The following is a 24,896-nucleotide window of genomic DNA, read 5'->3' on the forward strand; positions in this document are numbered from 1 at the left end:
CCGCCCGGGTGTAATTTACAGAAACGCAGGCTGACAGCTGATTCGAGCTGTGTAGACGTGTACTAGTTGTCATCCATCGCTTGTGATCTTTCTTTAATTGTTAAGGCTTTGCAATCTAGGCATTTTACATTTGAACAACTGAGAAGTTAGTGTGCCTTATTCCTTATAGAAACATGACCTCAGTCGAAGAACTGAAGCTACGAGTGAGAGAGCTGGAGAATGAGTTGATCAAGTGTAAGCAAAAGCGATGTACGGCGATGTGTGCGGAGGAACCTGCTGACAACAACCATCCTCATCACAGACCAAGGATCGACAAAATGAGTGCTGAAGTAGTGGACTCAAACCCTTACAGGTAGCTAGCTATGTTTAAACTGTCAAAATCTAACGGCCGCGAATGGAGTCATTTGTGATAATAAATGCATAAGACTAGCTACCTGATCTGGTTGACACCCCAGAAAAAGGGCCGGCACGTTCCATATGGTGTAAACTGCTTACCTCAACATGTTCTTACCTTACAGTCGTCTGATGGCTTTGAAGCGAATGGGCATTGTTGAAGATTACGAGGTAATATATTACATTCTATTGTTATCTGATACACACACATGCTACCCAATTCCAGTATTTCACCAATATTGCCAGGCTTTGAAGAAATCCCTGTTGCAGGATTTCTGGAATTTTAAAACTCTGTACAGATCTAATATGACAATAACATGGCGTGCATTTCTATCCAACTGTTAAACAGAAAATCCGGACGTTCACTGTAGCTGTGGTGGGTGTTGGAGGAGTTGGAAGCGTGACTGCAGAAATGCTCACAAGATGTGGCATTGGTAAGGTAATACAAACTTCACATTACTACATCAATATATCTTTATATCATTCCTTTCAACCTTCTGCTTCCGATGGACAATGTCCATCAGTGCAACATGCATTGCGTCATTCTGCCTCACGCGCGCCTCCTCTTTGAACAGCTCATCCTGTTCGACTATGACAAAGTGGAGCTGGCCAATATGAACAGGCTTTTCTTCCAGCCTCACCAGGCTGGCCTCAGCAAAGTAGAAGCAGCGGAACACACACTCAGGTACAGTTACCTGGTAGTGGAGGGGGGGGGGGGTTGTGTCCTGCTGAACACACCCCATGAGTGATACCCCAGATATTTAAATAGTTTTATATTATATCATGTCGCTATAATGTGCTGGCATATTAAAAAATTATGTTAACAGGACTATCAACCCAGATGTGCAGTTTGAGACCCACAACTATAACATCACCACCATGGACAATTTTGCACATTTCATGGATCGCATAAGGTGAGAAGTGCTGTCCTCTCCTAAGTGCCATACTGCTTGTGTGGTCATTTGTACAGAGTGTTTCCAGTATTGAATTGCTCCACTGTGCTGTTCCATACAGCATGAGTGTTTTCTCGCTGTTCTCTGACTTTCAAGTTCATTAGATACCATAATTGCATAACTGTATGAAATTGGATACTGTAATGTACATGAGGACAACTCTGAAATAAACACATAAAATCACGTAAAATAATCTAGAAATGGGGTTCTTTTGGTTAACGTTTTAGCGTCTAGAGGCACGGCACCAGTCTAAAGTTTGGACACACCTACTAATTTGTACTATTTTCTACATTGTAGAATAATAGTGAAGACATAAAAACAATGAAATAACACAAATGGAGTCATGTAGTAACCACAATGGTGTTAAACAAATTAAAAACAATATTTTGATTCTTCAAAGTAACCACCATTTGCCTTGACTACAGCTTTGCACACTCTTGGCATTCTCTCAACCAGCTTCATGAGGTAGTCACCTGGAATGCATTTTAATTAACAGGTGTGCCCTGTTAAAGTTCATTTGTGGCATTTATTTCCTTAATTTGTTTGAGCCAATCAGTTGGGTTGTGACAAGGTAGGGGTGGTATACAGAAGATATATAAAAGACCAAGTTGATATTATGGCAAGAGCGTCTCAAATAAGCAAAGAGAAATTACATTCCATCATTACTTTAAGACATGAAGGTTAGTCAATACGGAAAATATCAAGAACTTTGACCGCTTCTTCAAGTGCAGTCGCAAAAACCATGTAGAGCTATGATGAAACAGGCTCTCATGATGACCGCCACAGGAAAGGAAGACCCAGAGTTACCTCTGCTGCAGAGGATAATACATTCATTCGTTTCCAGCCTCAGAAATGGCAGCCAAAATAAATCCTTCAGAGTTCAAGTAACAGACACATCTCAACATCATATGTTCAGAGGAGACTGCGTGAATTGGGTCTTCATGGTCGAATTGCTGCAAAGAAACCACTACTAAAGGACACCAATAATAATAAGTCGTCTTTGAGACACAGAGTAAGTGAACGGATGATCTCCGACTGTGTGGTTCACACCGTGAAGCATGGAGGAGGAAGTGCGGGGGTGCTTTGCTGGTGACACTGTCAGTGATTTATTTAGAATTCAAGTCACACTTAACCAGCATGGCTACCACAGCATTCTGCAGTGATACGCCATCCCATCTGGTTTGCGCTTAGTGGTACTATCATTTGTTTTTCAACCAGCCAATGACCCAACACACCTCCAGGCTGTGTAAGGGCTATATGCAAGAAGGAGAGTGATGGAGTTCTGATCTGGCCTCCACAATCACTTCAACCAAATTGAGATGGTTTTGGGATGAGTTGGACCGCAGAGTGAAGGAAAAGCAGCCAACAAGGGTTTAGCATATGTGGGAACTCCTCCAAGACTGTTGGAAAATCATTCCAGGTGACGCTAGTTGAGAATTCCAAGGCAAAGGGTGGCTACTTTACTTTTTTTTTTTGGTTCCAAATGTGTTATTTCATAGTTTTTTCTTCACTATTATTCTACAGTGTAGAAAATAATACAAATAAAGAAAAACCCTTGACTGAGTAGCTGTGTCCAAACGTTTGACTGGTACTGTATAATAGCATCTTAATTTCAGCCAGTTTGCTACAGCAGGATACTAATCCTGCAGCAACAAGAAATGTGAATTATAATGTCTGTAGGGGTTGATATATTTTTTGTAAGGGAAAATCAAGTCTGACATTTCAAAGTGGAAATGTATAAACTTCTTAAGCCTTTTTTGAACCTCAAATGTTGTCCTGCAACAGGGGGGATCAAATTAAGATCCTATATCTGTACCACTGGGTAGCCTACATTACAAATAACGTAAAAGAATATCCACATGTTCACTACAAGGTCAGCCTGCATGCTCTCCTGTTCATAAGTACTCTCTGTGTTGTCTCAGTCATGGAGCGCTTCAAGATGGAACGGCTGTGGATCTGGTCTTGAGCTGTGTGGACAACTTTGAGGCCCGGATGGCCATCAACACAGTCAGTACTAACCTATATCCCTCCTTCCCTGACTATAAAACATTACATGATTGAGTTGGTGAAGCTCTAGATGATGTATGTTGGTCATCTTCTTGCTTGCCTAGGCGTGTAATGAGCTGAGTCAGATCTGGATGGAGTCGGGTGTTAGTGAGAACGCCGTGTCTGGACATATCCAGCTCATCATCCCTGGGGAGACGGCCTGCTTCGCAGTACGTCACAACACCCACTTGCTTTATAGGCAATAGACTGTGTCAGAAAATGAATCGCGGCAGATGGCGTTGCGCTAACCCAATGTTAAAATGTTATGCCTTTCCATAACCCTTATCTTAATTCACTGAAGCTATTCCTAACCATATCCCAAACCTTGTTTCAAACCTTAACACTGACCTTAATTCATTTTCACCTCTATATACCCTTCCACCCGTATGCCTAAACTTGTTTTTTTTGTTCTGCCAGTTTCCTAAGCAATATTGTTCTCTACCCCATATAAATTGATGTCTGTATACTCACCCAAAACACAAGCTTTGATTGCCGTAGATGACATTAGTTGATGATATGGAGTTGAAAATGATCACCTGGGGTTGTATCGGGTGATGAAACGTCCTGAACGTCTATCCCACACACACACGACATTTCTATCTGAACGTTCTGTGATGTCGCGTCCTCTGAACATGGCCCTGTCGTTGGGGTGATTTTTGTCAATGCCGTGCAATGCACTTGTTTCCTTCTCCGTGTGGACAGTGTGCTCCTCCCCTGGTGGTGGCGGCCAACATCGACGAGAAGACCCTGAAGAGGGAGGGGGTGTGCGCTGCCAGCCTACCCACCACCATGGGCGTGGTGGCAGGGATCCTGGTCCAAAACGTCCTCAAGTAAGATATGGAAGACCTTCGTTTGTAAATGAGCCCTGGGTCATAGTCATTAGGCACCAAACGGAATACAACGTATTGAAACCCGGGAGGGACTATCTGAACTTGTCCAACTAAGAAACACTTGTTTTTTCTGGTGGGAAGCTACGATGCGTCCTAATGAATATGACCCTGATCATAGCCCACATTTCACAAATGCCCATAACAGGGTTTCCTGTGATATTCAAACAGTGGGTTGTGGTCCTCAGGTACCTGTTGAAGTTTGGCACAGTCAGTCACTACCTGGGCTACAATGCTATGCAGGACTTCTTCCCCACTATGGCCATGAAGGCCAACCCCACGTGCGATGACCGCCACTGCAGGAAACAGCAGGACGTCTATAAGGTGACTGACCAATGAGACCTTTATTTTTATTATCTCTTTCTCCTCTCTTCCTCTCTCTTTCATATATCATGACCTGGGCTGTGTGAGGGGATGTACATGACCTGGTACAGTTGTAATTCAGTTGTGTTTGTGCTTTGTGACCCAAAGAAAAAAGAGGCAGAGCGGCCGAAAAAGGTTGTAGAGCAGGCGGTGGAGGAGGAGGTGGTTCACGAGGAGAACGACTGGGGTGAGTTAGCTAGAGTGTTGATGTTGCCTAAATGTGTTGTCCATAGTAAGTGACCCTGTCTAGCTACCATTACTGACCTATGGTTTTGCTCTGTTAGGTATTGAGCTTGTGTCGGAGCAGACGGACCAGGAACTCCAGGCCGCCTCCGGCCCAGTCCCTGACCTCCCAGAGGGCATCACTGTGGCCTACACCATCCCTGACAAGGTCAGTACCAGGCAAACCTTATAAGAATACTATGTTATTGTAGCGATTTCTTAACGAACGGCGACAGTGCAACGCTCCTTGTTGGCCTCAAACCCGGGGTCTTCAAGCCACACCTGCTAAACCCTGCTCCAATAAGGCATCTCAAGTAAGTTTAGACTAATAATGCCATGTCTTCTTTTTCCAGGAGACGGGGACATCAGAAGGCGAGACAGTGGAGGAAACGGAACAGAGTCTAGAGGAGCTGATGGCTCAGATGAGGACGATGTAACTAGGACCGGACAATCCGTCGTTATCATCGTCATGCATCGCTTATCTCAGCAACATCACAGTGAACCTACACAGCAAATTGGCCAGTGTTGCCTAGTGTTGATTTTGTTTTTGTTTTGTGTGTAACATTTCTACTATTGAAGGCGTTAATGAGGCTTTACAGTAACCAGTGTGGTAATTTAACACTGGAAAGTGTGGACCCGTATAGACACTGGAACAGTTACATTTAAGACTGCGTTGATTTAACACTGGAGAATTTGCTGTGTACCACCTTTTTGAATAACTAAGCAGACGCCACCAAAGCTCTATTGCAGGAGGTACTGTATCTTACTGTCTCTCCATGTTCTAAAATGGAGCCAAGTTCTATCTTACCCTCTAACCCTACTACAGTATCAATACTCCTTAATGCAAGTACTTTTGCCCTTTTGACAAAGCAAATGCCATGCATGGTTAATGACCTTAAGTGCTGCTGTTCAGAATGATCTTCATATTCCCCAAAGGTAGGAATTTACTAGTGTACGCCTGTTCAGTATGGAAGCACATAGCTGTCGAATTGTCCATTTCAGCATCGGAGAGCACAAACTGGTAGTTGAAATAACCGATCCTGACCCGAAATTGTATGCAATTCTCTGAAATGAATTATCTTTCTGTACCAGGTACCTACAGATGTTATCGATCTAATGAATTATGCTTATGTGTCAGCTGTTGACTGAGAGGAAAGATTGTTGTAACACCCGGAATTGAATATTGCCGACGCTCAGCATTAAAGCGTGATTTAAATTGAAAGGCAATATTCCCACTTGAATGGAGACCGACTTCACAGTAAAGGTTGCATGTCGGCTCAATCGGAAATGACCTAAACGGTTCTACCACGCAATCTAACGCTTCAGTGGTACAGCTTGAACGACGCCCTAAGCCTCCGATCTACTACTACTACTGTATAGAATGCTTATTAATGAATTAAACTGTATTGTTAATGCATTTCCCACCATCTAAAATATTTTTGAACGATCGCGAATGAGGCCTAACATTTCTCCGCATGACCAACCTGCTTTTACTGCACCTGCGTCCTGTCTCGCACTGGTCCAGACCGCGACGAAGAACGAGTGGGCTCTGCATTCATTGTGGTGGTGGCACGAAGGACCACTGCTACTCAATGTCATGCTCTCAGCTGTTTAAACTGACATATACCTGTAACCCAAAACAGTCTCTGCTGAAACTGTATTGACTGACTCTGTGCACACCTTGTTTCAATAAAGTATTTATTAGCCAGAATACATTTGATTTAGTTTATGGTATTTCATTTACAGATTCTTACAATGACATGAGTACACAGTAAAACGATGCACTGAGTATGTTTGGCACATATGACAGGGTTTGGGTACCTTATGTCACCTTTGGCTTCATGTTCATTCACACAGACAATGAAGGCTCAACTTATTCATTAGTGCACAAAGTAGCAAAATTATGGACAAGTTCAGGGTCCGCTTCGGTCCGTTTTCTTCCATTTAATGTCTAGTGACTAAACCTCAGTGAAATAGTGTGGTGAGACACGTCAGAACCTCTGCAACAGGGCAGAATTCTGGAAAAACTGATGGCATGGGTTTGAAACCCATTATTTCACTTGCATAAATACTTCACGTGAGGTAAATACATTTAAAACTGCTCAGTGATATACAATTATTGATATGCACCATGGCATGATATCAAGGTTTCATCTTGAAACAGGCATATGTCATAGTTTACATGAATAAAATATCTATTACTGTACTGCATGAAGACTTGGCACTGATTGCATAACCGGCACAGCAAAAGCACCTGAGCTCAGTATTCTGTGACAGTACAGCTCCAAAATGTGTTTTTATATGAGCATGCATACGATAGTTATGGAAGTGTACTGCCGTAGGAATTTCCATTTTGGTCATTTAGCAGACACCCTTATCCAGAGCGACTTACAGTTATTGGTGACATGGATGAATCAATTATCCAATTACCATTATCAAATTCAAAATGTCATTTCAACAGTTACACTTCCATAGGTACCAAGAGCTATTGAAATTTGAAAAAATTCGTAAATATAGAATAAAAAAACCTTCTTAACCTGAGTTTCAGGCCCCGACAAGGGCGGTGTTGACATCATTTCACATTCTTTCATAATAATAATAATACAGGATTACATTAATATATATCTTTAAAAAAACAAAACACAATACAGCCATTTAACAGACATTAAATAAAGCATACTTCATATTTTCATGAAGGCAGTTAGCTACAGTACACTTAACAGGCGACATTACAACACTGTTCCATCTCAAAGCAGCATAAAGAACCATTGAGAGTTCCATGGACGTTCTTCTCAGGAATGCGGATTGTGGACCCTGGCTGTATTTCAATTCTCTTTCCGTGATTCCCCAGACCCTATCTCACCACCTTCTCAAAGAACATCGTTGGAGGAGAAAATCCAAAGGTCCCTACCCTTGGACCTTCTCCACCAATGAGGAAAGGTCACACGTAGAATAGAGGGAAGACACATTGGGAAAGAGCCCTAGTGTTCTAGGTCCCTCAGGGGTGAGGAGATAGAGGGAGGGATCACCTGGGGGCATGTGGGAGAGGGGCGGGCCCTCGTAGGCTAAACGTGTCCCCACTGGACGAGTGCCGAGACGGGGCCTTCCCACACACCAGAGACGGCTCCGCCTCTTTGATCTCCATGGCTCTCTTGTAGAGCTCTGCGGCTTTCTCAAAGTCCCCCTCCTCATAGCTGGGGGAGCGAGAGAGAGGAGGGAAGAGAGAATAATGGACAGAAGAGAGAGAGAAAAGGTAACAGGGTTCATAAAGAGATATGGGGATGAAAATAAAACTAGTCCTTCAGCTTATAGTACTGTATATGTGTATTAACAATAAGATAATGAGTGTGTGTATGTTTCACTATTTTTCAATGCTATGACAATTCCCTTGTAAAATCATACCAAAATACAAAATCAACCAAAGAAAAGTTGGTAGAATGTCAGAAATTAGAATGTTTGGTTGATAAGAGCAACAGTGTTGATTTGAAACCCATTCTATTTCTTTGCCATGGTGACTTTATTCATAAGAATAACATTTAATTTTGTATTATGATAAGATCACAAGAGCAACTTTAGTAGAATTTCAAATGTTAGACTGTTTGGTTGAATAGCAACAGTGTTGATTTGGAGCTCAGCTCTGGTGGCCACAACCCCAAGACTCGATGTGCGACTTGCTTCTGCTATCTAATATTATAAACTCACAAAAAAATAAACGTCCTCTGACTGTCAACTGCGTTTATTTTCAGCAAACTTAACATGTGCAAATATTTGTATGAACATTAGATTCAACAACAGACATAAACTGAACAAGTTCCACAGACATGTGACTAACATAAATTGAATAATGTGTCCTTGAACAAAGGGGAGGGGGGGCAAAATCAAAAGTAACAGTCAGTATCTGATGTGGCCACCAGCTGCATTAAGTACTACAGTGCATCTCTTTCCGGACATTTCTGGGGGGGGGGATGGCCCTAGCCCTCACCATCCGATCCAACAGGTCTCAGACGTGCTCAACGAGATTGAGATCCGGGCTCTTCACTGGCCTTGGCAGAACACTGACATTCCTGTCTTGCAGGAAATCAGGCACAGAATGAGCAGTATGGCTGGTGGCATTGTCATGTTGGAGGGTCATGTCAGGATGAGCCTGCAGGAAGAGTACCACATGAGGGAGGAGGATGTCTTCCCTGTAACACACAGCATTGAGATTGTCTGCAATGACAACAAGCTCAGTTCGATGATGCTGTGACACACCGCCCCAGACCATGACGGACCCTCCACGTCCAAATCAATCCCGCTCCAGAGTACAGGCCTCAGTGTAACACCCATTCCTTAGACGATAAACACGAATCAGACCATCACCCCTGGTGAGACAAAACTGCGACTCGTCAGTGAAGAACACCTTTTGCCAGTCCTGTCTGGTCCAGCGACGGTGGGTTTGTGCCCATAGGCAACGTTGTTGCCGGTGATGTCTGGCGAGGACCTGCCTTACAACAGGCCTACAAGCCCTCAGTCCAGCCCCTCTCAGCATATTGCGGAAAGTCTGAGCACTGATGGAGGGATTGTGCGTTCCTGGTGTAACTCGGGCAGTTGTTGTTGCCATCCTGTACCTGTCCCGCAGGTGTGATGTTCGGATGTACCGATCCTGTGCAGGTGTTGTTACACGTGGTCTGCCACTGCGAGGACGATCAGCTTTCCGTCCTGGAAAGGCCTCTTTAGTGTCCTTCGTTTTCATAACTGTGACCAAAATTGCCTACCATCTGTAAGCTGTTACTGCCTTAACGACCGTGCATGTTCATGAATTGTTTATGGTTCATTGAACAAGCATGGGAAACAGTGTTTAAACCCTTTACAATGAAGATCTGTGAAGTTTTTTGGATTTTTACGAATTATCTTTGAAAGAATTGGTTTTGTATGTGACTTTAGGTCAGGACATCCTGAGTTTCTCAGAGATCTTGCATTGTGAGTGGTACTGGAAATACCACTCCCTAAACATTGCCAGCGTCCGCTACCACAACCAGCACCTGACTGAGCAGGAGAAACGCTGTCTGTTTCCACATGCACATGGAGGTGAGGCGCAAGGTGGAGTTCTACAGGAAAGTGAGGAGGGAGTTTTACAAGTCTTGTCTGATGAAGAGATGGAGAAACTGGAAGCCATTCCGGGGGTGTTGGGGTTGGCTGTAGAGATGGGCTTCCTGTAAATCACTGTTCTATTTTGTAGAAGTAGAAGTGAGATAAAGATGAAATAGAAAATATAGGATTGGTAGGTATAGTAAGTTTGGATACTGTCCATTTTATATCAATACAAATATATATATATTAAAATTGTGATGTCTTGTGTGATGCTGGGTGCATTCCAGAGACCTCTAAAGCACATAAAATAATAGAGAAGGTGTTTGTGTGTCTGGGACGGCTACATATATACTGTGTGTGTGTGTGTGTGTGTGTGTGTGTGTGTGTGTGTGTGTGTGTGTGTGTGTGTGTGTGTGTGTGTGTGTGTGTGTGTGTGTGTGTGTGTGTGTGTGTGTGTGTGTGTGTGTGTGTGTGTGTGTGTACAGTATGTTTGTGTGGTGTGTACTCACCTGAGTACAGCTAGGTTCTTCAGCGTCTCTCCGACACGTGGGTGTGAGCGTCCCAGACTGTCCTCATACACTCTGAGAGCCTGTTCATACAGGGGCAGCGCTTCACTGTGCTTCTTCTGCCAAACACAATAACACACCACAGATATCACATAAGTACTTAACCAAATGTCCAGACAGAGTCTGCAAGGAGAGACAGTCAGTCTTGACAGTCTTGAAAGCTAATTAAGATGGAAAATCTATTCAAATCAAACCATATGCCTCTATATGCTTTCCAGCAGTTCCCATCTTTCCCTACAAAGCAAACTGGCCAGTGTTAGCTAGTGTTAATTCAGGTGTTAAATGAACAGTCATTGGTGTAAAAGAACCCCAGTCTTGGTGTTAATAACCAGTGTTGAACCAAAACCACGCACATCATTATATTTCCCAGCATTGCAGGTCGATTTTTAGAATGTTTGTTTCAATATCTATGTTTCTGCATGTACATTGATTAATTAATCTTATGCTACTCAAATATAAATAACATGCATTTTTCTAAACAAACCCAATGGGTTACTTGGACTTATTGCACCCATTACTGAAATGGCTGTTTCAGAGGTAGTCTCGTATTTTAGTCTTTCCAACCCTGAAAGTCATTCTGAATGCAGGTTGCAGATAAATCTAAATTCCAAATGTTGGACACATCACTTTGCAAGCCAGTATAATGTGACTTGCAGGCCTGATGTAGTCTGTAAACCATGAGTTTCAGGCCACTGTATTAGGGTATTATCTTAAATAATCACATTTTTATGATCACATAATCAATTAGGACCTCACTTGGTGAAGGCCACAGGACTGAAAATGAATGAATGTAAACAACCATGGGGTTCTCTCGCTTGGGCAAAAGACTGCCCCCCCATACTCTCTCCTCCATGACCCGGAAAATAATAAGTGGTTGAGTGGACGAGGAGTGTGTCAATTCATTAGTAGGCAAATGGAGAGTGCTTCCCCTCCTCGACAGCCACCATCGAGCATACTCGTGTGTCCGCGGAAGACTTTGAAATCTGCCACACCCCCTTCGAGTCAGCTTTAGTTTTGTCAAAGGCACACGTTTAAAGACAATATGCTACTTATTGTTTTATCTATAAAATGTATTACACAACTAACTTAATTTGATCACTTTACACATTTATTTCAGGATCCACCTCTGTAAACGTCATTTGCCTAATGATGCGCGATTGGAGGAGGGCAGTCTCATTTCAAGCAAGCGCATTTCAATACACATTCACTCTCCTCGCCGACTCTCCTCGATTAACTTGGATCTTTTTTCAAATTATGCGAGAGACGACGCAGGAGGTGAGTAAATCTAATTGATAAAAGGCCCATGTATCTGTCACAAACTCTACAGTCGTGGCCAAAAGTTTTGAGAATGAAACAAAAATCTATTTCCACAAAGTTTGCCGTTTCAGTGTCTTTAGATATTTTTGTCAGATGTTACTATGGAATACTGAAGTATAATTACAAGCATTTCATAAGTGTCAAAGGTTTTTATTGACAATTACATGAAGTTGATGCAAATGGTCAATATTTGCAGTGTTGACCCTTCTTTTTCAAGATCTCTGCAATCCACCATGGCATGCTGTCAATTAACTTCATTTGCATGGCAAAGAAGGACTTTGCAATTAATCGGATAACTCTTCATAACTAACAATCTGGAGTATATGCAAATTGCTATCATACAAACTGAAGCAGCAGACTTTGTGAAAATAAATATTTGTGTCATTCTCAAAACTTTTGGCCACGACTGTACAATTCACTTGAAAAGGGAAGGCAACCTGGGAAATATGCAAATAAGGCCTTGTCTCGGCAGTGTATTAATTTACACTGAAAAGTGTGGACCCATATAGACACTGGAACAGTGTTAAATGTAACACTCAGTGTTGATTTAACACTGGAGAATTTGCTGTGTAGTATGCAAAAGATCTGAGTTTCAAATACATAAAATAACAATCTAAAATGTTATCTGTGCCTGTTTGAGCTTGCCTGGCTTAATAAACCAATAGAAAAGTCAAAACTGCAAATCCCACCCTTCTGGCACTCCAGACAGACACTCAAAGCAAACGCTTAAAGTATTTGAAAGGATTTTTCAAGTATTTGAACACAGGTCTGTTATGCAGTTAACTGTTATAAGTGTTGGTCCTCTCACCAGGTGGCAGTAGAGTACAGCCAGGTTAACCAACGCTGTGGCCACACTGGGGTGTTTAGGTCCAAAACTCTTCTCCCTGATGTCCAGAGCCAGCTCATACAGAGGAACAGCCTTCTCCAGCTTCCCCTGGGCAACACAAACATCTTCCCTGTCAGCCTCACGAATCAGGATTAACACACAAGCTACAAGCGAATAGAATTTGAGGCGAGTGTTCAAGAATTCAAGATCTCTAGGTTAACTTTCAAACAGCAATGCACATAAAGTTACCAGACATGGGACGGTTGCACTCAGATTAATCCTACATCTGGAGTGGACTAAAAGCATTTGAATGTATACTTTAAACCATTTCAGGGGGGGCCCCATTTTTTTGGCAATTATTTCTCACAACCCCACCCCAAGTCTAAAGACACCCCCCACACACAGACACCAAGGGTCACAATCCCGACTTCGAATACCACTGCTTTAATGTATAACTGACTCTTTGTTTTTACGCTTCATAGGGTCTGTTCAACAGCCCCATGGTGGCTTTGCTAGACACGTCCCATCTCCTAAACTCACCCTGCGTTTGTAGAGCATTGCCAGGTGTTTCAGGGTGTAGGCCAGGGAGGGGTGGTCAGGGGACAGGGCTCTCTTCCGGATGTCCAGGGCTCTTTCGTACATGTCCTCAGCGGTCTCGTACTCTCTCCTCTCAGTGTGTAGGGCCGCCAAGTTGTTGAGGGACTGGGCACAGTCAGGGTGGTCCGGCCCCAACACACGCTGACGCATCTCTAGAGAACGAGTCAGGAACACTTTGGCAGCCCTGGACACAGAGAGAGGCCTCGGTTCAAATACTATATGAAAAACCGTTAAAATACTTTCAACGTTTCTAGTGTGGCTGGAGTAGCTAGCTAGTGAAATACATTTAAAAAACAAATCAAATTGAAAACCATTGGTTAAACTTTACCTTCCTTCATTTGGCAATCAAATATAATAACAGCTGTAAAGTGGAGGGTTTGAAAAAGTGAATTAGTAAGTAAGCCTTGCGTAAGCCAGAACAACGCATTAGGGCATAAACCTGCATGTACTGTACGCTAGTCTATGGCAGGGCCTTACCCCCAATCTCCTTAAAGGACAACTCCACCCAAAAAATACATATATATTGGTATTTGTTTCATTAGTTCATTGTTGATAGTTCCAAAATGTGTTTCATGTCAGCAATCAAGTTTTCAAGATACACGCCTTTCAAAATACAGAAATCTGGCCCGCATGATGCATTTGGCATCATATGATGCAAGACGCAGCATCATACGTGACCTGTTTCAGGAAGCTAGGTGTATGTCGCACATCACTACTTCAAAATGACTGTTTCTGGAACATTCATGTGCCTTAATAACAAACTTGTATGACATCTGTCAATACAAATACAATTGTTGGCTTAGCCACGGAAAAAGGCAGGAACCTTCCCATTAGCAATGATTGGCTGAGATTAGGGCTGTGTCGGTCATGAAATTTTGTCAGTCGGTGATTGTCAAGCAAATAACTGGTTGGTCTCACGGTAATTGACCGTTAATTAACATAAACACATTTAGCATCTCCTGGCTTCCAAACATTTAAAAAAAGCCTACAAGCCATTTTAAAAAGCCCAATAAATCCATGTAATATAGTGATAAAATAATGTATATGTTTAAAGATAATGATTCAATAATTCCACTCTGAAAACATAATTGTGTGAAATGTATTACAATTATAAAACTATAATCTGATGATGTGTGTAGTTTTAGTCAGAATTAGAACAAGGACCTTTTGTTCCTTTTTTAGTATGTAAGCAGGGTGCAAGTGTGAAGCAAATGATAAGAGGAGCTATCGACAGACGAGTTGTACTACTGTGTTCAGGACATTCTGTCTCCACCCGTGGAGGGGAGAAACTGTTAGGCTTGCAGAAAATTATGAAACACGTTGCAGATTAAAGAAACAATGTATCTGTGTAGTGGAAAAACACAGACTGTCTGAGCAAGGCGTAGCTTAAGATTTGAACTTGTTTGTGTGCGTTATAAAGACTGTGTTTGTATAATGGACTTCAGAACGTTCTCGAGAATAAACTGTACTAACCTTTCGCATAAGCAGAGTCTTTGCCTAATTATTATTATACCCAGGGTCTTACAAACCTCGGGGATTGGTCAAAGCTATTGATTGTTAGTTATTATCATTGGGATTGAAAATTCTCATGACATATAGCCTACACCTTCACAATAAATCCATTATTTATTTTAGACAGATCTAATGAAACATGATATGAAGAAAATAATAGCAGACTCCGAGTTGTCCTTAGCTTTACAAACTAAACAGAGTTAAAAGAGTTCTAGTCTGCCGAGAAGCGTTCATCCAGGTACACGGTCAAGAGTCTAGCTACATTTTCAGATATTATACATTTCTAATTTTGTCAGAAAGATGTTGTCATTGCAAGTTAAAGTGTACTGTTAGGTAGCTAGCGAACGTTAGCTTGCAGGCTCACTAACGTTAAGTGTATGATCTGTGTAGTAATATTATTTTTTCTCAGAAAGCCATTTGCATTGCTAGTTATAGCCTAGCTAGCTAGCTAACATTGCACCTAGTTGATTAGCTTTAGCATTTCATGTGGCTGGGAGGTGGTTATAACATTTCTTTCACATGATCCATCAATTTAGACACGTGTGTCTGGTAGGGTTGTGCCGACATGGCCATACTCGTATTCCTAATTGTATTCGTAAATTGACAGTTGATAGTCATCAAATGATACTTCTGATCGAAAAAAAAAAACAGAAATGTTTTAATATGCGTAAATAGATCTTTGCGAAATACCTCCCTGCGCATTCTTACTGCGATAAAAGCTGCAGATTAGGAGCAGCGAGCGGACGGCTGGGTGTGTGTGTGTGTCTGTGAGTGCTCAGTTTGCAGTCGGCAGCCAAGTTTGCTGTTAGTCAGAATGTGCATTAGCGTTTCATCTATTTTTACTACCCTTGCTCCACCTGTTAGATATTATGCACCTTGATATAGCAAACGTCATCGCCATGTGACTTACATACTAGCAATCTAAATGAGCAGACCGAAAACATGCGAGGAAAAGTGATGAGGGTAAAATGATGACGCGAGTGGACGGAGAAATACGGCTTCACTCTATCCAATCAGAGCAGCAGGATCAACGTACAGGCCCGCCTTACACATGAGAAATATGCATGCTGGCACCTAATCACAAAAAAAATACTTGGATCATAATCGTATCCAGAAAATTGCTTATATCCGCTACGACATTCATTTTGTGTCAACTACTTGGCACACCCTTAGTGTCTGGGTAAGCATCATCTAATAATTAGAAAATATTTACACAATATTTTTTATCTGGATACTTTCTATATTTGATATTGCTACTATGCAAATACGCAACTTTAACTGGAGCTTCCCCCTATTGTAGGCTACTATTTTGTACCACTTTTAGTCTTTAAATATTTGGTTGTATACTACAGTACCTTACTCACTCTGTTAAGCGTATGGCCTCTCATGTGAATTCTTAAAGAAATGGGTGGGGCTATATTAACAATGGACTAATGAAACAAATACCAAAAGATTTAAGTTAATACTAAATGCCAAGCAGAGGCATCATATTTCATGGGTCCCATATTTAGGGCCCTATAAATCTGTGATATTTTTTGCCTGATTCCATAGAGTTTTTTCCTCAATTTGATTTGCTCCTTTTTGTTCTTCCTGGTTTCTGTTTTTCGGGAAAAACAACATTTGATGTTTTTAAGTCCACGACCATGCTTAAACCACTTTTGAGGTCTGGGAAAAAAAATTGAATAATTTAGGATTTTGGGTTGTAGTTGCCCTTTAATGTAAGTGAGCACCAGCAAGAGACCATTGTTTGGTTAGCTATCAATATTTCTTCAGCGCTCATGTGATTGCAAAGTTCGCAAAACAAACGGCCACTGGATTGATGGAAATAATCATATCATCACTCTGCCGGGTAGGTGTAGACTACTTTGTATCCTTAGTTTATCTTTAGCGTCATCGTTAACAGCTACCTACACAAGGTGTAGATGTGTAAGGACTGACTCACTCCAGGTTGTTCTGGAGGTAGTAGAGGACTCCCAGCTCGTTGAAGGTCTTGGCACAATCTGCTGTGTCTTTACCCAGAGTCAGCTCCTCTAACTGGAGGGCCCGCCGACGCAGCAGAGTGAAGCCATACTGCAGAGATAGAGGCACGGTCAATTCACTGTTAATGTATACACATTACTCAGAAGTACACATGAACACACACACACTAAAGCCATTTTGCAGCGAGAGAGACGTGTGTGTAATATGTATGCATTAGATTTGTCATTTTAGGTGAAAATTGAAAAAAAGTGACCCAATCCTTCATTAAAGCACACACAAAAATGCCATAAAGCAGGAGGGACAACCAACCATGCTGATGTGTCCTCACCATATGGCCTTTCTGGCGGGCAGTCTTTTGGCGAATCCTCACAGACCTCTTCCTCAATTTTTCGGCTTGCTCATACCTGTTAACAGATGACCCATCAATCACAAAGTAACTTTACTTGAAACAGACCCACACTCACTCACTTGTTCTGCTTCTGGTAGAGCATGGCCAGGGAGTCCAGTTCGCGTGCGACACAGGCGTGGTCTGAGCCGTAGGCGTTCTCACTGATCTCCAGGGCCTGCTTGTAGAACTGCTCTGCATTGCCATACTTCCTCCACTGGACATAAACCCCGGCCAGCTGGTGTAGGGACAGGGCAACACTGGGGTGGTCCGGGTCCAGGGCCGTCTCCCGGATCTCCAGTGACCTCTGTAAGGGAGCTACCGCCTGGAGAAACATGGATGGACAGACACGTTTATCATGTAGTACGTCGACAGCATGACAACATACAGTGTATTTCGGAAAGTATTCAGACCCCTTCCCCTTTTCCACATTTTGTTACGTTACAGCCGTATTTCCTCTCACTCCGACAGAGCTCGCGAGTTCCTCTGTAGAGATGGGAGATCCTTCCAGAAGGACAACCATCTCTGCACCATTCCACCAATCAGGCCTTTATGGTAGAGTGGACAGATGGAAGCCACTCCTCAGTAAAAGGCACATGGCAGCCAACTTGGAGTTAGCCAAAAGGCACCCAAAGGACTCTCAGACCATGATAAAAAAAAGATGAAACAAAGATTGAACTCTTCGGCCTGAATGCGAAGCGTCAGGACTGGAGGAAACTTGGCACCATCCCTACGGTAAAGCATGGTGGTGGCAGCATCATGCTGTGAGGATGTTTTTCAGCGGCAGGGACTGGGAGACTAGTTAGGATCGAGGGAAAGATGAACGGCGCAAAGTACAGAGTGAGCCTTGATGAAAACCTGCTACAGAGCGCTCAGGACCTCAGACTGGGGCAAAGGTTCACCTTCCAACAAGTCAATGACCATAAGCACACGGCTTCAGGATAAGTCTACTACGAATGTTTTTGAGTGGCCCAACCAGTGCCGACTTGAACCTTGATCGAACATCTCTGGAGAGATCTGAAAATAGCTGTGTAGCCAAGCTTGTAGTGTCATACCCAAAAAGATTTGAGGCAGTAATCGCTGCCAAAAGTGCTTCAACAAAGTACGGTCTGAATACTTATTATGTACATTTGATATCTGTTTTTTTATTTTGAATACATTTGCAAAAATGTCTAAAAACCTGTTTTTGCATTGTCATTATGGGGTATTGTGTGTAGATTGATGAGGGGGAACCCCCCCGCCCAATTTAATCAATTTTAGAATAAGGCTGTAACGTAGATAAATGTGAAAGAAATCAAAGGGTCTGAATTACTGTCACGTACCAATAGAACAGAAATCCCCATTTCAAATCAATGGGTCTGTACTGGGTGGACTGGCGGTCATTTTTACTACCCACTTTCTACGCACATACCTGACTGAGCAGGCCCAAGTCTTTGAGGAAGCGACCCAGTGTCTCATACAGGTTGCCCAGCCTGATCATGCTGTCCTCACTCGCACAGCTCTTCTCATAGTGCTTCAGAGAGTCAAAGTACTCAGTGGCCATGGAGCTCTTGTCTTTGCCCACATACTGCCAGTAGGCCAGCAGCTCAGAGAAATGGCCCCTAGGAACACCAACAGACATATCAGAACTTTAATTGATGATTATGGTTCATGTTGATCTCATGTATTGCACATTTTGAGTCAAGGTGAAGTCTGTGCACAGATCAATCACTGATACAAATGCCAAAAAACATAGGAGAATATACCGTACTACTACCCAGACCAAGTCAAAACCAAAAGACACAGAAAGTAAACAGTAGAATGGCAAACAGTCTCATTGTTATATAGAAGTCTGACCTCTTGTAAAGGTTCTGGGAGACAAAGAGGTTAAGGAGGCTGAGCTGCAGCTTGGCCCTATCCTCCTGCTGCTGGAGTAGCCAGGGCAGCTCGTCTGCCACCCGCCACGTCACCCGGTCCTGACTGAACACACACACACACACACACACGTCAAATTCACACCAACACTTATTGTGTCGTCAAAGATGAACTCCAGTCACTATTGCTAATATTAATTCTATGATATAACATGATGCTGGCCATGTTACTAGTGGTTGGCCAGACCTGAGTTGCTGGCTGAAGTAGTGGATGAGCTTCTCTCTGTAGGCAGGAGAGCAGGTCCCTCCATCCATAAACTCCAGCCGGACGGCCTCCGCGGCCTAAAGCACAGAGACGGCGTCAACAGAAAGCCCGTGTGAAGCCTCTCACTTACATTTAACATCATTGAGTTTCAGAGTCGGAGAGATTATTACTCACGCGCACACACACACACACACACACAAACTGCAGCCAGTGGACCAAACAGGGATATTTCAATGCTCTCATCCTATGGTGTTTGTAGGGGAGACCGAAAGCTAACCTGTAGGTGCTGGAACCTGATGAGTCCACAGCCCAGGCCTACAATACAGAGTCTCTGTAGGGTGTAGAGGAGGGAGGAGAGGACAGGCAGGCCCAGGTCTGGAAACACCGCCAGCACCTCTGACTCACTCACACCGTTGTGACTGGCACACACCAGACACAGCATCTGAGAGAGGGAATCAACACACACACACACACACACACACACACACACACACACACACACACACACACACACACACACACACACACACACACACACACACACACACACACACACACACACACACACACACAAACACAAACACAAACACAAACACACACACACAGGAAAGCAGAACAGATAATCAGCTTCAACATTCTTGGGAAAACCCTTGATGTCACATTCTAAATAAAAGGCATGTGAAACTATTCTGATGGTTGGTGGTACCACAGAATGTCCCACCCCCTGCCAAATGCAGTTAGGTGAAGGTATTGGCGGGTAACAATGTCTATTTCACCAGCCACATTGGCGGGTGGTCAATTTATAGGGCTCTACAGTAAGAGCATTACATCATCTGATTCAGAGGGGTTGGGTTGAATGTGGAGTTGAAGGCATTCAGTTTTACAACTGACTAGGTATCCCCCTTTCCCTTTTGCGAGTAAAGTAAAGTCCAGTATGAGCGCACATGTGCGGGTTAGGTTTATAAAAATGCTGCAGTAGCTGTTTTCAGAGTATTTCTGCTGTTTTGTTTCATAGCTGCTAATTGCACAAATAAATTGGAATCCTGGATCCCACCTCGCACAGAAACAATGCCTGGCATGGGAGCTGTGCGCAATGAGTGAAGTGCTGATATAAAAGTTGGTCTAATTTACAAAGTGAGACTTTGACCTCATGCTTCTTGGCTATTTACATTGTTTTGTTCACAAATTGGGTAGTTTTTCAACGTTAGTTTGAGGCTGCTGCTCCAACGAAGTGACTTTCTAGTCAGATCCCAAATCTCACACACATGTGACAGGACTCGAGTGTCCCAGATACATTTACATGAACATTTGAGTAATTTAGCAGACGCTCTTATCCAGAGCGACTTACATTAGTGAGTACATACATTATTATACTTTTGTCGTACTGGTCTCCCGTGGGAATCGAACCCACAACCCAGACGCTGCATTCTCTACCACGGTAACCTCCCGCCCTTAAAACGGGCCAGCTGAACATTATGTCTCTGATATTCTGTTAATTAAAAGACTCGGGTCACAAAAAAAAAAAAAATGAAATTGAGCATTATACCACATTACTTCTTACTAATAAATGTATTGTTTTAGAAACATTTCCAAGCATGGTCATCTGTTTGTTTTTTGATGTAATTATGGCAACAACAAAAAATGTTGGCTGGTAAACATCTGAGTGGCTGGCATTTATTTATTTGTATTTTTTATCTACCTGCCACAGTGGTTGGTGGACCAAAAAGTACATTTTAGGCCCCGGTCTTCATCCCAAATTGCATCCTATTCCCTATATTATGCACTACTTTTGACCATGTACCTCTTTCTTCTTTCACCTCCCCACTTTTCGCCCCAATTTTGTCAATTCCAATTATGATCTTGTCTCATTGCTGCAACTCCCCAACGGGCTCGGGACAGGCAAAAGTCGAGTCATGCGTCCTCCAAACCGCGCTCCTTAACACCCACCCGCTTAACCCGGAAGCCAGACGCACCAATGTGTCGGAGGAAACACTGTTCAACTGACAACCGGAGTCAGCCTGCAGGCGCCCAGCCCACCACAAGGAGTCACTAGAGCGCGATGAGCCAAGTAAAGCCCCCAGCCAAACCCTCCCCTAACCCAGACAACGCTGGGCCAATTGTGCACCGCCCTATGGGACTACCGGGCACGGGCAGATTGTGACACAGCCTGGGACCGAACCCAGGTCTGTAGTGATACCTCAAGCACTGCAATGCAGTCAGTGCCTTAGACCGCTGCGCCACTAGGGGGGCGTTGAAATGCAACAACGTTGCTGATCATTTTCTTGCACAGCAGGAAATGCAAACCTGTAGTGTATTTGAGTTTCAAAAAGGCTTCTAAAGTTTGTCATTTCTACAGAAGTTTCAGACTATATTTGCCCTAACAATTTTTTTTACCAACCCCTACATAAATGTCGATTGATTATAGTCCAAATAATAATTCACATTTCCTGTTGCTGCAGGATTATTTTCCTGCTGTTGCAAATGAAGATCCTACATCTGCAGTGAAGGATCGTGATGGTCCCTTACCTCTCTCATGACGTGTCTCTCCCCGTCTGTGCTGAGAGAATCTAACACCACCTTGAGGCCCAATCTGTACAGAGACATGGTGTCCTGACACAGCAGACATTGCTCTAGAGTCCTCTCCAACGACCAGGCACACCTACAGCTGGGACACAACGCAACACATCTATAGACAATACCACACACACACAAAGAGAAACGCCCACACACACACACACACACACACACACACACACACACACACACACACACACACACACACACACACACACACACACACACACACACACACACACACACACACACACACACACACACACACACACACACACACACACACACACACACACACACAAAGAGACACGCCCACACACACACAGTTTACTCACTTGGTGATCATCTTGGCTAGCAGGGTGACATACAGGGCGTTACATGTGGATGCAGAGCGACAGTGTCTCTCCAGTTTCTTATCCTGTTGAACGGACAGACGCTCAGCCACCGTTTGACACACACAGATCTTCTCGTCATGAGAGTTAAAAAGGGGAAGTTCAGTATTTTACTAATTGATGTTAGATGGTTCCCCACCCGGAAAGTAGTCAATGGACCAGAATAAACTGTAATCCATGGTTTGATTCTTTTGAAAACAGCCACTACAAACTTCAGCTAATTTTAAACACCGCTAGCTAAAAATCTAATGGGAGTGATGGGGTGCCTGTTAAAAATTGCATGGTCAAATAAACTCAATTATTTGGTTTGATGCACATTACTTAAAAGGTGATTTGGCCTTTACTTTTTTACACTGAACTTCCAGTAGTAACAAAGTGATATCAGTTTGACACCCACCTGGTCTTTAGTGAGTTTGACGTCAGCTGCCAGGCACTCTGTGTTGATGACACTCTTCACCTCTCTGGGGTTCAGGGGGTCCAGGTGGAGGGTGGGCCACAGTCTGGAAAACAACAGTCATATCACACAATCACTATTAGGCCACAATACATAGGCATTACACAGGAACCTTATATCATACCCCAAAATACATAGGCACTACATAGGCCACACAATACATATCTATGACATTATACATAGGTGTACCTTCTTCCAGGCATTACTCAGGCACTACATTAGCATTACATATGTTGACATAGGACTGATCTGGAGTTATTTTGTATGGACTAACTGCCAAATTGTGTACTCTACCTCCAGGCCTGGGGACAAGTCTCCACGTTGACAGACACCACCACTCTGACGTTGACCGGCAGGGGGTCAATCAGCCACTTCATGTGCCTCTCTGCTTGCTGAGGGAAAATACAGTCGAATATCAAAAGATACAAACCTCAGAGTAACAAACTGACCTGTTAACTGACAAATATCAAAACAGGGACGTCTGGGGACATTCTATGTGCCGTAAATGTTAATTACATGTTGCTAAAAACACATCCAATATTTACCGTATCTGGCTAAATGATTCGAAAACCTGTGTTTAAAAAAAAGTTACAGACATTTCAGTGTTTTCCCGAACGACCTCCATCCTCCGACGCGTTCGCCGCTCTACGGTCTTACTGTGGCAGTAGCCTAGTACCTGTATCTGGTCAATGGAGTCGATGATGATGATGATGTTGCCTTGGTGTCTGGAAGACAGTCTCTCTAGCCAGCGAGGGAACTCCTCGAGGATCTTGGAGGGGTCCATAGATAACCCAGAGATGGACCAGAAATGCTGCAGCAGCTTGACAGTGAGCCGTTTAATAATGAGTACAGGCTCAGAGCTGGTGGAAAGAGGTCGCCCCACAAAATGGTACAGGAACAACGTATTGGGGGAGTGTTTCTGCTGCAGCTCAATCCTGGAGGAAGAATTGAGTTGATTGATTATTAAAACACTTGAGGTCAAATCATGTAAAAGGTCGTTTTTTTAAAATGGATAATGGCTGAGCTCTTACCATTTGGACAGCAGGAGAGACTTCCCAGAGCCGGGTCCCCCTGATACCAGCAGTGGAGGGGTGGGAGGAGGGGCTGCCACCATGTCATTCAGACGATCTATGTACTGAGGACAGAGCATGACATCACCCGTCATGCAGAAGCTCCTCTCAACCCACACAAGCAACCGTTATTACTAAAGTTAACACTCATCTATTACACTTTATCACTGCTAGTCATCATTTGGAATATTCCACCTGAAAAGGGATATTTTACTCAAAAAAATATATTTGAGTATTTTGTTGATTTGTCCACTGGTAATGCATTCCAAAGTTTTCAAAATAGTGCATGTTCAGTACAGAGGAGAAAACGTGACGATGATAAGCAAACTCAACAACGAGTAAAATAACCCTTTAGTCACAAAATCCTATAAATAAAATCATGCCTTCCTACTGAGCTAGAGAGAGAGAGACATACCTTCTGGAAGCCCAGTTGAGCTGCGGCGCTGCAGGCTTGCTGATAGGCCTCGATCTGCTCCTGCTCGTCATGCAGGTCCCACAGCACGTCCCCCGAATCCTCCTCGCACCCCTCGTCTATACCCGAATCCTTACCGTCCACGTCGCTGCCCTCCAAACCCAGCAGTTCCTGTCAGAGAGGGAGGGAGAGAGACAAAGGTATACTACACTCTTAGAAAAAAGGGTTCCAAAAGGGTTATTCTGCTGTCCCCATAGGAGAACCCCTTTGGGTTCCAGGTAGAACCCTTTTGGGTTCCACGTAGAACTTTCCGTGGAAAGGGTTTTTACATGGAACCCAAAAGGGCTACCTGGAACCAAAAAGGTTCTACCTGGAACTAAAAAGGGTTATTCAAAGGGTTCTCCCATTTCAGGTTATTTCTTCCCCACCTAAGAGTGTATCTAGTATAGTGCACTACTTTTGACCTGGCCCCCTAGGGTTTGTAGGCCTACCTGTTTGATTACTTTCTCCAGCTGAGTATAGATCATAGACGCTCCTTCCTCTGGGGAGCCACCATGGTCCACTACCTATGGAAGTGGCACGGCGGTATAATAGCCAGGCTATAGGACATTCATACACCAACAATCTTCAGTTCTGATATTGCCATAAAACACAATACGACAATTTCTGCCAGTAGAACAAATCAATCTTTGCGTATCATAAACACAACACCCAGTATGCCAGTTCCTTATTCTACCCCTCTGTATATGTATGTATACA

The 24,896-nt window shown here is 43.3% G+C and overlaps 2 protein-coding genes across 5 annotated transcripts in view; one reads left to right on the forward strand and one right to left on the reverse strand.

Moving 5' to 3' along the window:
• On the forward strand, window positions 1–6,579 carry LOC124039810 (ubiquitin-like modifier-activating enzyme 5). The gene is made up of 12 exons (XM_046356219.1): window positions 1–352; window positions 519–564; window positions 743–832; window positions 969–1,078; window positions 1,221–1,307; window positions 3,269–3,353; window positions 3,458–3,562; window positions 4,095–4,222; window positions 4,468–4,603; window positions 4,751–4,829; window positions 4,927–5,033; window positions 5,218–6,579. Exons 1-12 carry the CDS (start codon window positions 174–176, stop codon window positions 5,299–5,301), a joined length of 1,236 nt encoding a protein of 411 aa, XP_046212175.1. The 5' UTR covers window positions 1–173; the 3' UTR covers window positions 5,302–6,579.
• nphp3 (nephronophthisis 3) overlaps window positions 6,572–24,896 on the reverse strand; it is a 23,531-nt gene continuing 5,206 nt past the window's right edge. For 2 of the 4 annotated variants that reach the window (XM_046356216.1, XM_046356215.1), the window contains 19 exons: window positions 24,629–24,703; window positions 24,141–24,308; window positions 23,687–23,790; window positions 23,332–23,590; window positions 22,950–23,047; window positions 22,599–22,701; window positions 22,145–22,227; window positions 21,762–21,900; window positions 19,513–19,677; window positions 19,218–19,312; window positions 18,954–19,076; window positions 18,529–18,718; window positions 17,201–17,442; window positions 17,061–17,136; window positions 16,695–16,822; window positions 13,184–13,424; window positions 12,626–12,751; window positions 10,444–10,559; window positions 6,572–8,058 (listed from right to left, as the gene is read on the reverse strand). In XM_046356216.1, coding sequence (XP_046212172.1) covers window positions 7,890–8,058; window positions 10,444–10,559; window positions 12,626–12,751; window positions 13,184–13,424; window positions 16,695–16,822; window positions 17,061–17,136; window positions 17,201–17,442; window positions 18,529–18,718; window positions 18,954–19,076; window positions 19,218–19,312; window positions 19,513–19,677; window positions 21,762–21,900; window positions 22,145–22,227; window positions 22,599–22,701; window positions 22,950–23,047; window positions 23,332–23,590; window positions 23,687–23,790; window positions 24,141–24,308; window positions 24,629–24,703 — 2,700 coding nt within the window. In that variant the 3' untranslated portion in view covers window positions 6,572–7,889. Of the gene's footprint in view, window positions 8,059–10,443; window positions 10,560–12,625; window positions 12,752–13,183; window positions 13,425–13,568; window positions 13,602–16,694; window positions 16,823–17,060; window positions 17,137–17,200; window positions 17,443–18,528; window positions 18,719–18,953; window positions 19,077–19,217; window positions 19,313–19,512; window positions 19,678–21,761; window positions 21,901–22,144; window positions 22,228–22,598; window positions 22,702–22,949; window positions 23,048–23,331; window positions 23,591–23,686; window positions 23,791–24,140; window positions 24,309–24,628; window positions 24,704–24,896 lie in introns of those variants that run through there. The other 2 variants (XM_046356217.1, XM_046356218.1) reach the window with 2 other exon arrangements.

This window comes from Oncorhynchus gorbuscha, linkage group LG07 (assembly GCF_021184085.1).
Source record: "Oncorhynchus gorbuscha isolate QuinsamMale2020 ecotype Even-year linkage group LG07, OgorEven_v1.0, whole genome shotgun sequence".
NCBI classification, from domain to species: Eukaryota; Metazoa; Chordata; class Actinopteri; order Salmoniformes; family Salmonidae; genus Oncorhynchus; species Oncorhynchus gorbuscha.